General features: G+C 39.3%; 2 protein-coding genes across 9 annotated transcripts in view; both read right to left on the bottom strand.

The window, feature by feature from the left end:
- LOC135170905 (alpha-2A adrenergic receptor-like) overlaps positions 1-8216 on the bottom strand; it is an 18825-nt gene extending 10609 nt beyond the window's left edge. For both annotated transcript variants that reach the window (XM_064137083.1, XM_064137084.1), the window contains exons 1-2: positions 7911-8216; positions 460-977 (exon numbers count right to left, since the gene is read on the bottom strand). In XM_064137083.1, coding sequence (XP_063993153.1) covers positions 460-970 — 511 coding nt within the window. In that variant the 5' untranslated portion in view covers positions 971-977; positions 7911-8216. The remainder of the gene's footprint in view (positions 1-459; positions 978-7910) is intronic.
- On the bottom strand, positions 2286-14775 carry LOC135170932 (breast cancer metastasis-suppressor 1-like protein). 7 transcript variants are annotated; one of them, XM_064137149.1, is made up of 4 exons: positions 14631-14775; positions 13891-14142; positions 13253-13732; positions 2286-2809 (listed from the first exon to the last, which is right to left on the bottom strand). In XM_064137149.1, the coding sequence occupies exons 2-4, from the start codon at positions 14106-14108 to the stop codon at positions 2806-2808; spliced, it is 702 nt and encodes a 233-aa protein (XP_063993219.1). In that variant the 5' UTR covers positions 14109-14142; positions 14631-14775; the 3' UTR covers positions 2286-2805. The 7 variants fall into 7 exon arrangements, with proteins under 7 accessions (XP_063993219.1, XP_063993214.1, XP_063993215.1 ...); XM_064137144.1 differs by lacking the exon at positions 2286-2809 and adding an exon at positions 2876-3432; XM_064137145.1 differs by lacking the exon at positions 2286-2809 and adding an exon at positions 3118-3432 and having other exon boundaries at positions 13891-14121; positions 14631-14763.

The raw sequence follows: 14775 nt of genomic DNA, 5'->3' as shown, positions 1-14775 counted from the left end.
GGTCGTGTTTGTTAACGAATGTAATGATGTCTATGGATTTTTTTACTCTGCAATTTTTCGGTTCAATTCAGCATTTCAGTAGCGAAGTAAAGCGAGATAAGTTGACTCATTTCTCGGTCGAGATTTTGAGCAATATCTCCGAATCTGAGAGAGATAGTCGATTTTTTGTAAGGACCTTTATTGTAGTGCTTCTTTCCCTCCACAAAAAAGGTCATATCACAAATGTTGCTATCTCTCTTAGATTCGGAGATATTGATCAAAAACTGGTCAATGAGAAGTGGCTTTCCCATTTTAATTCCTCGCTACTGATCTGTCTCCCCAAAAATGATAAAAATCACCAAAAATTTCCCAAAATCCCTAATTTTCCTGCATTTCTATCGAGATAAAAGTTAATCACCCTGCGATATGGCAACATTCCCCGCCCCGGTACAGTCGTAAAAAAAACCTGAAGGTACTTACCTCGCACTAGTGTCAGAATACCAAGTGGCATCACGAGAATAGCCACCATGAGATCAGTGATAGCGAGGCTCATGAGAAAGTAGTTGGTAACATTTTGCAATCTTCTCTCCCACGTTATAGCTAGGCACACCAGAATATTACCAGCAGCAGTACCAACGACAAGCACAATAGCAATCATAGCCCACCAATTGTTGATATCATCACGATCGGAAATTATTTCACTCGTCATATTATCTCCACCATTTCCCTCATCACTGATAACAATTTTCGTCACTGTGTCTACCACCCTATCACTGACACTCACTCCCTTGTCATCGCTGAAGAATAACTTGACGTTTCGCTGGTGAATCATGTCGAGTGTTGGGGGCAGAGATGTTACGGATGATACAGTGGAGAGTGTCCCATATATTCTTCTTTCTGGTGACTGAGGATCTATCGTTACATTTAAATGCATCATCCTAGGTGTAAAAAAATTCCCCGAGATGTTCTTGGTAACTGACAGCCACTGCATTATTTATCTGGAAAAGGGAGAATTATGGCAGGATTATGGAAATAAAATATTTCACTCTGAACAGCCACGAGAATAAATAATCAGGAAAAATTGTTGGAACATGTGAATCAATTGAATGATTGACTTATTGCTTTGATCAACTTCCAAGTTGGGTTCATACAGGGAATGCTGATAACTTATCATTATTTTATTAAAATAAATTTAATATCCTTAACGTTCCCCGAGGGATCTCAAAGGTCACCCCGACCACGATCAGGGGAATGATCCAGTAAACGCCCCCCACGTTCAAAATATATTGGACATTTTCCGATAGCCTCGTTTAAAGAAATGAAAGTATCAAGTATTTCCGGTTGAAGTTTACGATTGGCACATTAAATGTTATCCCAGTGTATTTTCGTAAAACCGGGTCAGGACTTTTGGCGCGGCTTCAGCAAAAAGGACCACAGCAAAACCTGGAGTTTCCTTTCTAAGCAACTGAATTCGTTGATTAGAGTGGAGTAAATTGATTAGCTCGACCATTACAAAATAAAAAAACCCTGTAATTGATTAACGAATTTGGATTGCCCTTAATAATGTTGAGATAATTTTAAAAAATATGCATTCTGATAGATTTATTCTCCAAAATTAAAAATTAGGGAAAACAGTAGCTGTCGTACTCTATCTCGAAGTGAAGGGCTCTAGGAAAATGGTTGATCCTGAACTGGGTTGAGGCACACAAAAGAAACATATGAGGAATGAGAAAATGTTGGCAAGAGAGAATAATGAATAAGATCTCAATATCGCCAAGTCACTGCCTCAACGTAAAATGAGGAAATTCCCTCCTGTTGTTTTCAATATTCATGCTCCCTTTCATTTTGTTGCGAGTCAGCCTCATTTTACCACACCCGCAGTATCAAATATACGAATATGTTTTTAAAGGGCCTCGCAATAGACATGCACATCCTGATAATTTTTCCTCCATTTTATTTTTCATCCCAAAGCCCTCTGAATTTTTCCCTCAAAGTTAAAAGTGAATGCCACGAGAGAAACGACGAAGTTTCATATGTACAAGAACTTTGAATTGACGAAGGGGTTAAGAGTCGAATAGCTGAGATAGAAAAACATCAAAGGATGCGGAGAAATGCCGCATTCCATTCCCCAGTCATCCCCTTTTTTTCCAGAATTAATTGTCAACGTAATTCCCAGGAGAGAAGGGGTGAGAGGAGGGGTGAGAGGACCAACGAAGTGAGAAGCCCACGAAATCGTAACGAGAGTTCAAAAGAAATATGAATTTTATTTGAATATATTTTTTTTATTGCTATTGTTGGAGCTCACATCTAGGGCTGCACACGAGACGAGGGAGTACTTCTAGGGGATGGGTCTAGCGCCGGATCTCAAAAGACGAATGTAAATCATCGGTATCGCCCTCGTCTGGTCTCCATCGACGATTGAAAAACTTGAGCAATTTTTTGGAGCCATTAAAAATTAATTGACTTTGAAATTGAGTAGATCATCCGCCATTTCAGCGAACCAGAAACCAAAAGATTTCGATGACTCAACTGCCTCTTTAAATAAAACTATATTTAAATTATTCGAAGACACGAGAGGAAATCAATACGACGACAACAATAATCCCCAGTGTATGATACACGTCCTTGATAGAGACCCCAGCAAAAATTTGGGATATTCTCGTGAAATGGGACCTCCCCAGCTCAGTCAATTTGATGTGTCACGTTTGGGATTTAAGAGATTTCCTTGTTCGACCTTCTAAAATCCTCGGGTCACCGAGTTCACCCCAGGTCTGACCAGGTTCGTCTCGGTTCACTGGAAAACTCATCAGAATCTAATACCGGAACTCACCTGTAATTTATATAACACATAATATTACATAATTACACACCCATTCAACCCCCGAATAATAATAAATTCCTCCACTACATAATTAACCCATTAATTATGAATAAAGTTTCTATCGATCGATATCAATTTTACCTCACCCAGGATCACTCCTCAACTAGTTTCCCAGTTAAAATCATTATCTAAACAATTTATAATTTTAATTACACTGATCTTAGGAGGACGCCATCGGGGAGACCCCGACATTTCGATTTCTCGGGTATCGAGACCGACCCCGACGGTCCCCCCGCTTTAGACTTCTCCATCCAGACCAAAACGAGACCTGACAAAACATCTTGTCCCATTTCGTTCGCATCCCTCCACTCAATCATTGCCTAACCCCTCGGATTATGCACCTCACATCCTCAACTTCGTAGCAATCTCGACGGCAGCTGAAAAATGAATCTCGCCTCGGATTTTCCCTCACCCCCAAAAAAAAATAATAATAATCAGAAGCACCTGGAGAACGAACCCTATCGCTGTCAGGACCAAAAACCCCCTCCGAGTGAAGGAAGTCCTCTGGTGTATCTGATGGTACATGAAGGGTTTTTGTCATTATGAACTCCTGGAACGGGGTCAGCCGGTTACTGTGGATCGATACAGCAGCCAATTGAATCGTTTCAGCAACAAAACAACAGAAAAAAAGCATTTACAGGATATGAAAGGTGGCAAGTCATACTCCTATCGTGATAACGCGAGGAGAGCGTATGCTGTTCGCGTGATTTCAGGGAGTCATTTTTAACGTGGGTGGAATATTTTTTTTTTCCTCCTCATTTGACGTATTTACCATACCCAACGTGCGACGGAAATATCGTGAATGTGGTTCAACGGGCGATGGGCCACTGGAACGAGCCGATTCGTCGAGGAGTCGCGAATATCAAAAAATTCATCGATAATTCTATTGTCTCGGGTGCAGTCGGGTGAGGGTGGGCCGAAACTATGACAAAGGGCCCTTGAAAACAACGGAGCGTATTAACCGGTTTCAGGGGTGGACGATATTCCACCCGGACAAATGGAATTATTGTTCGAAATAATCATTTCCGATAATTGAATTTTGTTTACTACTCTTATCTTATCATTCGGGAAATTAGTCGGGAAAAATAATGTCGTACGGTTTATTCGATCAGCAAAAATACCCTTCGATTATTCGTATTTTATAATCAATTGTTTAAGTCAATTGGCCAATTGCTGATGACCCATTGCCACCCGGAGACTCGCGGTTTGTCTCCTGTGATATTTAATGAAATTGGTCGAGTGATTAAAAAATTTATTCCCCAGATTTTCCCAGATTCACCGGCAAAAATGACTTATGAAATTTTCCATAAAACTGTGGTATCACGGGAAAAACTGGTGAGTGAACAAAGTTTCCTGGAACATCCCTGGAAGTTTGTGGGGCCCCTCGAAGGCGTTAACGTGGCAGTGATTACGGAGTTAATTGTGAAATTAAATATATAACTGACTTAACTTCTTTCGACGAGATTAACTTCTTATCGCTTCGTTATATTAAAACCCTGCAAGTTGCTGTACAAAGTTACCACCCACCCCCTCAGCCCCCTTTTCAACCCCACCGGTTCTTACAATTCGCTCATCGGAGTCTTCCATTACCCGGTGGTTTCAAACACCTGAAGCAACATCCTTCATTACCCGATGTTTTCGCTTATGTTACCGCTGTATCGGAAACTTGCTGAGCCCGGTGTTCACTCTTTCAATTTTCCATTCATCACTTAATGTCAAATATCGATTGCGCCTGACTATATGATGCCCTGATGGCCACCGGTGCTGGCAGACGTTTTTTTTTTTCGGGCAATTTTGACGAGTTATTTGAAAGGGAATCAATGATCAGCCGTCACAGCTCGATGATTATCAAAAATATTGTCAATTTTCGGGCTTGACGTGTCGTCAATCTTGATTAAATAATTTCTGAAATTGACTGAGACAAAAGATTTTTCAGTTTCACGAATGAAAAAATTTAATTGGGCGGATTCCAATCAATTTTTTATATTTTTCTTCATTAATCTGATGATTTTTCGATTGGGTCGAAGGGAACTTGGATAAAACGTTTTCAGAAAAAAATCGATTTAGTATTTATTTATTGCACATGTACCCCAGGGGAGGAAATCCAGTTTGTAATTTTTTTATGCAATATTCTCACCCCTAAACATTTTATCAAGTTGAATACCATTTTATCCCCCACGACTGCCCTCAGTCCCAGAACTCAACAAGTTTTAATTAAAAAACTTGTCTCCCTCGTAATAAGTGCGTTATAATCACTAAATTCTCAGGATTCTTCCTCGGAAATCGCCTAAACTACTTCTCACCCTAATTAACTTGCCCTTAAAAACTAAATTTTTCCTCAATTTTGTTCACCACCTAATAAAGTTTCCTCATTTGTTAACGAAAAATCCCTTCAAAATTTTATTAAAGCCCTCGTCTTCTGCTTATCTCCGGTGTGTGCGTATCAGTTTTCCACCCCGAGAACAGACTCTTTTCCGATATTTTTTGGAGGCACCAGAGTCACCGTTAGGTACGTAAATTACGTCAAGATAGACACGGATTATTTTCTCATTTCCGTAAATACGACATTTGAAGAACGATCGCTCACCGGCATTCCCATGAAAGGGCCTTTATTTGATTTCGTAGAAATTCCCAAAATGTATCTAGCGAGGACTCTCAACCTCATTTCATCCCATTCATTCCTGCGTCCCCTTTCTTATCCATCTTTTCATCCCAGGAGGAGTAATAATGTCAATACCATGGGATAATCAAACCCACGAACCCACGAGTGAATCGAGCAACTGTTCCTTTAGCTTATGGACAGAGGCCTCATAATGGATTGAATTCACCATTTTCAGAATCTCTTCGAAGAATCCTCACACTGAGAAAGCAAATTATTTGTGTCAAAAATCCATTAACTTCAGGAAAATATTTATTTTTTCAATGTTATTTCTGAAATCGAGTAACTCCCTGATTCCCTGACCTACATTGCTCCAGAACACGATGATATTATTTATAACTTTTAGTGAAGCCCTGGGATAATTATGAGTATTAAATAATTTATCAAAATTTTTCCCCGAGGAAAATCAGAAATTTAGAAAATCTAAATAATTATTAATAGAGTTCATTCAGGGTCACGTATAAAATACTTATCTTCTGGAGTAATAGGATTATCGTAATTTAAACCTAACTCACCCCCCCTTGATCGTGATTAGGTCGATAAAATAAAATTTTGAAAAAATAAATATTTCTCCGAAGTAAATGAATATTTGGTAAAAATATTGTTTTCTCTGTTCACTTCAGAATTTTTGAGAGTCGCCATTTCAGACAGTGGAGATGCCTGTCATGGCACCCACTAAAATTATTTACAATTTTTATAACAAATATTTAACAATAAATCATGAAAAATGTCAAGAAAAAAAATTACTGATTTTTTTTTAATTTGACTGATTATTTTTTTAAACAATTGGCCATCGAATGCATTGACTGCATTTTCAAAAAATGCTTAACATTTCTACAATGAACCCTTTTAGACGCTTCGAAGTCGACTGCAATGAAACGAGAAAGCTGTCTGTCGGCATTACTATCGCAGTAATGCCAGCCGCGTCAAAAATTCCGGATTCTCACCCCAGAAACTTTATCTTCATCTGAAAACGACTGAACATCAATTGAGAGTTGTCCGATGATATTAGTCGATCGCTGGAGATTTCCAGAGAACCGGAAATCCTCGAGGCTTTATCACTTACGGCCCATATCGCACGTCCGTCTGCCAGTAATGTACACTCATAGGCGGAACACACATCGACATTAATCACTTCGATTGATAATAGTTCAGTATCGCCCCACGAAGGGGAAGGAATCGCACATTGAATTATTTTGAAAAACGTCCGGAAAGACGAGGGCGATGACGTCTATCGTCACTTCGAGAAATTTCGCAAATAATGAAAAAAATTTTTTTTGAGGTCCTACAGAGTATAATAATTAGTACTACGTAATTGTTAGAGTATAATAAGACCTGTCTTGACGAACAAATTTTTTCTTCCGCCAAAAACATTAATCTTTGGTGGAAAATTTTTTTTTTCTCACCGCAGCATAAGGATGACTGCATATTGACCTGAATCACTTCGACGAATAGAAATTTAATATTTCCAGGAGCAGTAAAAGGTCATCTGTATTAAATTACTGGGAAATGTAATATCAGATAAAATCTATTTGTGAATATGAAAAAAATCTTTTCTCGCGTCTTACCCCACCCGATCATCGATTAGAATATATTCACGAATGATCGCTCAAGATTCTCGCAAAAGTGGGAATCCCCTTGAGTCTCCACCACTCACAACCAATATAGCCTCTCGATTCTATCATCTCTAAAAATGCGGAGGTATGACTGCACATCGACTGCCAACCCTTTCGAATTCTTCGAGACTCTAAATAAAATTACCCCAACAATTTATTTTAAAAAATCCAAAATGATCATAAAAATTATCTATCGATCGAAATTTTTTTTATCAAACGTTCCAGTGTTACCTGCCGGTCGAAAAACAATTCCCCCGAAATTTAATTGAATTGAATTGCCCTTTTATCGAAAATCTCCTCGAAGATCTTCAAGACTCTCCCAAAAATGGAAATCCCTTGATCCCCAAACCAATATCGCCCCCCACGCCGATCCTCCCCCTTCGTTCCCGCGCCCCGACCAAGACTTCAATCAAAGAAAAGTCCTCACACCCCCACACCCCCAAAAAAAAAACAAGGTTATGTTGACAATCATAATCATCCCCTCCCGTCGATTCTCCTCCAATTCCATCAATTCCTCCCATCCCCATTCATCACTGCTCTCATCCAGATAATAATCCCGCGATTCGCCTCCTTCGACCCGCAATGCCCCCTCCGAGTTACTTGACCCCTCGACCTTAAAACCCTCGGAATATTCCCCCGAGTGTCGCCCCACTGTTCCCAAAAAAAAAAACCCGCCACCCCCAGGCGCTCCTGAACTTTCAAAACATTCCCCTGAAACTTGCCCCCAACATTTCCCCCGTATCAGCGAAGATACTTCGATAATTTAAAAGCTCACCGAATAATCCACCCCATCGATCTCTCCTCCGGCGATAAAAAAAAAAAATTTACACACACGAGGGCTCGCAATTTTCCACGCACACATGGACCCCCACAGTGTCCTTGAAACAACTAAATCATTTTAAAAAAATGAACCATCAATTTAACCAATCGCCAATAATTACTATTATTTATTCCCGGTCTGTCGGGGCCCCGACAATCACACAAAAAATTTGAATCGAACCCGCCGAAGGCGCCGTCATTATTCGCGATCCTGACGGAGGTGGCATTCGCAATGAATGACGGTTAACACTAGACTGAGTTGCCTCTGCCTTGGAACAACTGACACACTAGCACCCATTCCTCCTCCTTGCCACCCCACCCCCACGGCCACCCCACCACCCGTTTTTATCTCATCCTCCCCCTCCCAATTCCCCACCAGCCCTTGCCTTACCTCTTTTATATGGCCCACGCTACAGTCCCGATGTTGTCTCATGACTGTCCCTCCCCCCTTTCTGTACCTTCACCTGCACTGGCCTCCCCCAAAAATGCCGTACTCGAGGCTCAGGAATCAGGGGCGACGAAGAGCGCATGCCTGCCAAACCAGCCGTCAGTAATCGTCAGTAATCCGCAAACATCTGTCCAACGAGGGTGTCCTAGGTGCTTTAGCTGGGAGAAATAGGGATGGCTCATTGATTTTGATGTTGAATTTGGGGGGGGTTATTGTTTTGGATCGGGCTGGAGTAGGGGGTGGTTTGAGTACTTGTTGAATTTCCTGATGAATGGAGTTTTTTTAGTAATGTATCAACCTGGAGTGGGTTATTTACAATCATTTCATGATAGATTACATGTCAATTCAGTAGAAGTGGTGAAACGAGATAAGTTGACTCGTTTTTGACGGATACTACCGGATCCAAGGGGTGTAGCGAAATTTTTGTTATGACATTTGTTGTAGGGCTCAATCAGATGTGCAAAAAAGGTTATTATAAAAAAATTTCTAGCTTCCTTAGATTCCGAGATATTCATTAAAAACTGGACAGTAGTCCAAAGGGACTTATCTGGTTGTCTTTTGGTCACTGAATTATTTTATTGTTTTTAATATTAAAATATTTTACGTAAAATTATGTGAAGTCCAGGGGATCGTTGGAGGTTTTGTTTATTTAACAAAATGGAAATACAAGCGGATTTGTCTAATTAATTTTAGAATTTTAGAAAACAAAGTTGCGCTTGAAAATGATCTGTCCACTGAGTGAATATTTTTCAACGATAAAATCCCTGAATGATAGAAAACCTAGGAATAATTTTTCCAATTCCACTCCTCCCATTTGATCTTCCGGTCATTTATCTTCAGTACATTATGGCCGCGGATAAATTATCCGACATTCCGGGTGTTTACTATTTTATAAGGTACACAACAACCAGCGGAGGTGCCCGATGGCCCCATCCCTCTTCGATTCAAATCAAATTCATTACTTCACATTGTTTCTCCATTTGAATTATTAGCGATAGCCGCGTCACCTCATACAAAATTTGCTTTCAGTTTGATTTGAATTCCCTATAACAGGTAATTACGTGTTGACTCAATGTCAGTGAACGGTTATAATGGATATTTATTTGATAATGGTGGTGGCGTGCGTTCCATTAATCGAGGAAAATTTGTTTGCCGGGATGGGGTAGCATTTGCAGTTGTGGCTAAAATGTTATTCCATTGGAAATAACAAATTACATTGTATCCGTTAATTACAAAGGGCTTTTTCGGTTTTCCATTTGATAGACAGACGCGAGGGAAAAGCGAAACCTCCGGGAAATTTGTCGGTTTATTTTTTTAGTTGGGATGGATGTGGGGACAATTATTGGTGGGAAAATTGTCAACTGATAAATGGTTATTTCATCGCGGTTAATGATATCCAAGCAATTTAATTATTTTTCCGCTGAATGGTCGGCGCGTGTGTCTCTATCACCGCACGCAGGGAAAAAATAAATAAAAATTACGTGCAAGTTCTGTACTTCACGAGCGATTATAAAGGCCTGATAACAAATACGAAAGGCTCGTGATGTAATTCTCGCATGGAATTAAATATTTAATAAAAATTCCAGAACTCAAGTTAACCAATTACAGAAATTACTGAACAAATTTTAATGATGAAATCATAATTTTGAAGCGAAATTTCAGATAAAAAAACCGAAAATGAATCGTAATTTTTATTGAATGTTTTTCTCCGTCTGTTGGACGTTTATTGACTTCGCTTTGATGTTAATATCTCGACTTTTCCCCGCAAAAATCAGGGAAAATGCTCATTAGTGCTCTCCACATGTGATTATGAAGTCGATAGGTCATTGTTATTGAATATTTCTCCTCGTGGAATCGAAAAATTCCCATCAGAAGGAACTTTCCAAACATCAACCCATCATAATTGACGAATGCTCCCCATAAATACCCAATAACCGAAAAAACCTCTCGTACGGCTGGAACAACAATAGTTTTCAGTTAGCAATAAAAAAATCTCCAATATCTCATTCACGGAAACAGCGTCATAAACCAAGCATTACAATTTCATGTTTCATTCTGATAGAGCAGAATAGCCGATTGCATATTATACAGCTGTCCCTAATAATAAAGCCCGCATAGTTGGCGTGTTATTTTTTTATTTGAAAAAAAAAACCACCCACTCCACCTCCTAATCAATATTTTTTAATTATCGCAACCGCTGATGCCTCCAGACGAATTAAACCCAATTCTCGGTGAAATAAATGAAACAAAATACTCGGTTATTCTGAACATGCGTTAAACCGCTCCTCTCATCCGCCCATATACTTCCTGACATATTTACGGAGGTATCACTCAGCCACACCATGATTGACATAAATATTAAACATCACAAGTTCAACAACATTTCGTTTTAGTATTCCACGAATCAATAGCGCCAGTCCAACAGTCAGTGAAAAACACGAGTGCGTTAGTGGTAGAGCAGTACCTTACAACTGCATTGGGTATTAGTTTACGGCTTACCCAGAAACAGAAGTGCGGTGAACGTTTCACTAGGTGAATGAGGAATGGGTGAAACCACTCCACGGTTGTGGCTACTGCGGGGAGAACAGAATGACCACGCACAACTCAATGGAATTATTCATCGATAAATGGCCATTATTCATCTCAAGCGATATCGGGAGTCCGCTACAGGTCTTCCGAATATTTTCACAATATTTTTCGCATTTCGAACAATTTTTGGTCCGATGGATATTTCCATACCCGAAAAAAATGGTTCATTTGTTTGGTCAATAGTTTTTTTTTTTCGGTGAAAAACGTTCGGTGACGGTGGCCTTCAGTAATTTTTACCTCAATTGTCGACGAAAAATCGCAATATCGATTCAGAATTTTCCCTAGATACGTTGGTAATCGATAATTGAATTTTGATTGTTATTTTTACTGGCCATTTCAATCGAAAAAAATGGAAAATTTCTGCTGCGGAGGTTCTGTAAAAAATCTCCCTGGCATTGGCCAGAAAATATTAGGAAATTCACCGGAAATATAATAGAGATGTCTCGTAAATTCGCAAGGGCTTTGCTAAATTTATTCATACGCATGGTGGCTCAGCCCCCAGGCCATCCTCATCCATTTCTCCTCGCCTGTAAGGCTCCATTTGCGCCAAGTAAATTTGCACCGATGAGATCAGTGTTAAGTACATTTCCCCTAAAATACATACCTCTTAAATACGCCAATCAACTCATTGCCAAGTACACTAGCAGAAAGTAAATTTATGCCAAGTAGTTTCACGCCAAGTTTGTGGCAAGTACATATGGGCCAAGTTACTTTCTCCCTCATAAATTTGTACAGATTGTTTACATCTCGCTACGTTCAATAACATGTGGGAAATTCATTGATCCACCCCAGAAACTTAAATCAAACACTTCGATCCCCCCATGACAGACATTCAGGTGGTTAGAGGAGCCCATTTGTCTGATTTTGGGACACTTGAGGTCAAGAGAAATGATTTTTCACGCTTTCTTCAGTGGATTCATCAATTTAAATGGCAGAAAGCTATAAAACTTCATTTACCTAGCAAAAACAAATCCTCAACATTTTTTAAACTAAAAAAAATACTTTCGTGCAGAAATTTTCAGTCTAAATCCAAATTTTTCATTAAAATAGATTTTTTTAAAATGTTTGAGACTATCGTACTAGCATAGCCACTTTAAAAATTATTTTTGTTGTTAATAATTGAAAATAAATAGCTGATCCTATCATTCGAACACGACAATCACAAGTGCATTTACAGAATCCACAATTTTGCTGAGTATATCTGATAATTAATTTAACGAGTCATTGAATGTACCAAACTGATGGCGTCTCTATATGAGAGAGTGCGGGGTTATTATCACCAGAAGGTACAAAACAGTCCGTGAACGCAAATTGCTCGTTAAAGCTCTGAATGGTCTTTGCAACTGGAAGCCACAACATTTCCTAAAATTTTAATTTGAGGGAAATTCGCAGTTCATTTAAACTCTGTTATTCAAGACTTCAGGGATGAAATGAAACGGAAAATTAATTATTAATCAGTCTCCTAATTATTATTTTATTTTTTATCTCGCGAATGGCCTTCAAGAGGCCGCAGTTCCTAAATTTTATTAACGGAAAAAAATAATTAATTTCATTGGTTTTTTCATTTATTAAAATCCTGATGACAGCAATTAAACTATTAAATGCATCGTCTCAAGATATTTTTCACTAATTCTACTGTACATTCGCACCTATTAATTCTCCCTCCCTTCACGTAAATTAATGGAAAATCCTCACACCCACTCATTTCCTAAAAAACTAATCACGTGCCAATCAACTAATTAATGAGAACGATGAGATAATAAGACACCAAAAAGTTGATAGGAGTTCTTCAATTCCATTAGAAAATGACTAATAACTACGGAAGTTTGAGTCTCCTCAGTAAATCAATATCAATCACCTCACGTACTTCAACAGTCTGCCCCTCTCCACTTAATTGTCCGCTCACCAGCGCACTTAATTAATTATTAATCACTTGATTAATGCCGTCTAATTCAGTAGCCAAATGGTAAAACGAGATAAGTTGACTACACTGAGTCGAGTTTACGAGCAATATCGCCGAATCTGAGCGAGATGGCGATATTTTTCTCATGACCTTTATTTTAGTACTCGATTCGCTCTATAAAGAAGGTCATAATAAAAATTTTCCTATCTGCTCTAGATTTCGAGATATTCATCATAAACTGGTCAACAATCAAAGGTCATTTATCTTAGTTTACTACTTCACTGCTGAATTTGTGCCCCACGACAGTGTTTCCCCACTTCAACAGGTAAATCCCCACTGTGTAATTAATGTTCCTTACTTGTGAAGCATTATGCCGGCATTTCGACTGCTCAGACTTTTTCTGATTAGCGCCCAATCCTCCAGGATGTCAGGTTCATCGAGCATGTAGACGATATAAGGTCCTGTTACGTAAACAGTGCGTCTTCTTTTGTTGAGTCCTCTTCTTCTTCTACCAGTGGAGCTCAGCCACAAGTCCTCATGAATGTCCACAAGATTCTTATCTTCCTCCAGCCTCCGGATTTTCTCCTGGAGATCACTGTATATCGAATTCCTCAGAATAGTCTTCTCGTTCTTCAAGTTGTCTTCAGCTGCTTTTTTCTCCCCCTCGTACTTGTGCTGAATGTTCTTACGTCTCATCTGCTGGAGCACCTCTGCCACTTCTATCTTCGTCTCCATCTTCTCCTGGAGATCTATCAGGGGCACTGAGTATTCCTCGGCGGTTTCGTTTTCTATCTCCTGGACTTTCAGGTTCAGTTGAGCTATTTGCTCGTGATAAAGCCTGAAATAGTTTGAAAAATTCGTATTCTAATGAAAATTTTTGTCATTATGGTGGATCGATTTTATCCATAAAATTCTTCACAAAAAATATTTAATGCAGTTGATCTTAAAAATATTGAAACCGAGCTGAAATTATTTTTCTGCTATGGAAGCACGTACTGTTCCTTGAGCAATCCAAATTGCCTCTCAAGCACATCGACCTTCTCCTGACACTCGATCCTCCTCCTCTCATTGTCGTCCTCATCCATTGTGGAGGAGTCATCGCTGTCACTGTGATCAGCTCCACTGTCTCCAGAAACTGAGCTGTGCTCGGTATTATCACTATCCTGCGACATATCTCCGTCTTCGAGGTGGGAGTAATTCCGAAGAATTGGCATCTACGAAGGGCCCCTATCACACCAGGAATATAAACTAGAAGAGAGGATTTTATTGTACTATCAGTGGATTAATTCCACTGGAAAAATATGCACATTTCATTTGGTCTATCAATTCAAAAATTCAGCAGTGAATTGGTCAACTAGGACAACTGCATTGAGCTTAGCCCCAATGATCAATGAACATCGTCTGAGTTTGGAAATATTTATTTGCAGATAAATATCATTAATGGATGAAGAATCGATGGTTCATGGAATAGTCAGCAATGCTGACAGGAGATTCCTTCGGTAACGTCGTCAGTTCGTGGTTGATGTTCGTCAAGAATTAAATGTTTCGTAGGAAAACATTCCCAAAATTATGGCCAGAGAGCTGTTATTGCGAAAATAAATGTATAAAGATTGTCCTGCTTCTCCAACAAAACAAATCCTAACCTTACTTTCTTCATCCACCCAAATTATGTCTAAACAAGCTCGAAAAAAATATGAAAAGCCTGCAAACAGGACTAGGATCCAGCAGTAACTCACCACTACAAAAAAAATTCCCAAAAACAAACAATAAAAGCAGTAAAATAAAGAGAAACTCGATCAATTATCTGCTGTAGCTTCTACCGGCCAACCAGACAAGCCGCCATATTGAAACCCAACAGGATCTCTGCGCATGCACCCCAAG

This window comes from Diachasmimorpha longicaudata, chromosome 18 (genome assembly GCF_034640455.1).
Source record: "Diachasmimorpha longicaudata isolate KC_UGA_2023 chromosome 18, iyDiaLong2, whole genome shotgun sequence".
NCBI classification, from domain to species: domain Eukaryota; kingdom Metazoa; phylum Arthropoda; class Insecta; order Hymenoptera; family Braconidae; genus Diachasmimorpha; species Diachasmimorpha longicaudata.
The sequence above is the reverse complement of the archived record's forward strand: the minus strand, read 5'-3'. Positions and strand labels throughout refer to the sequence as shown.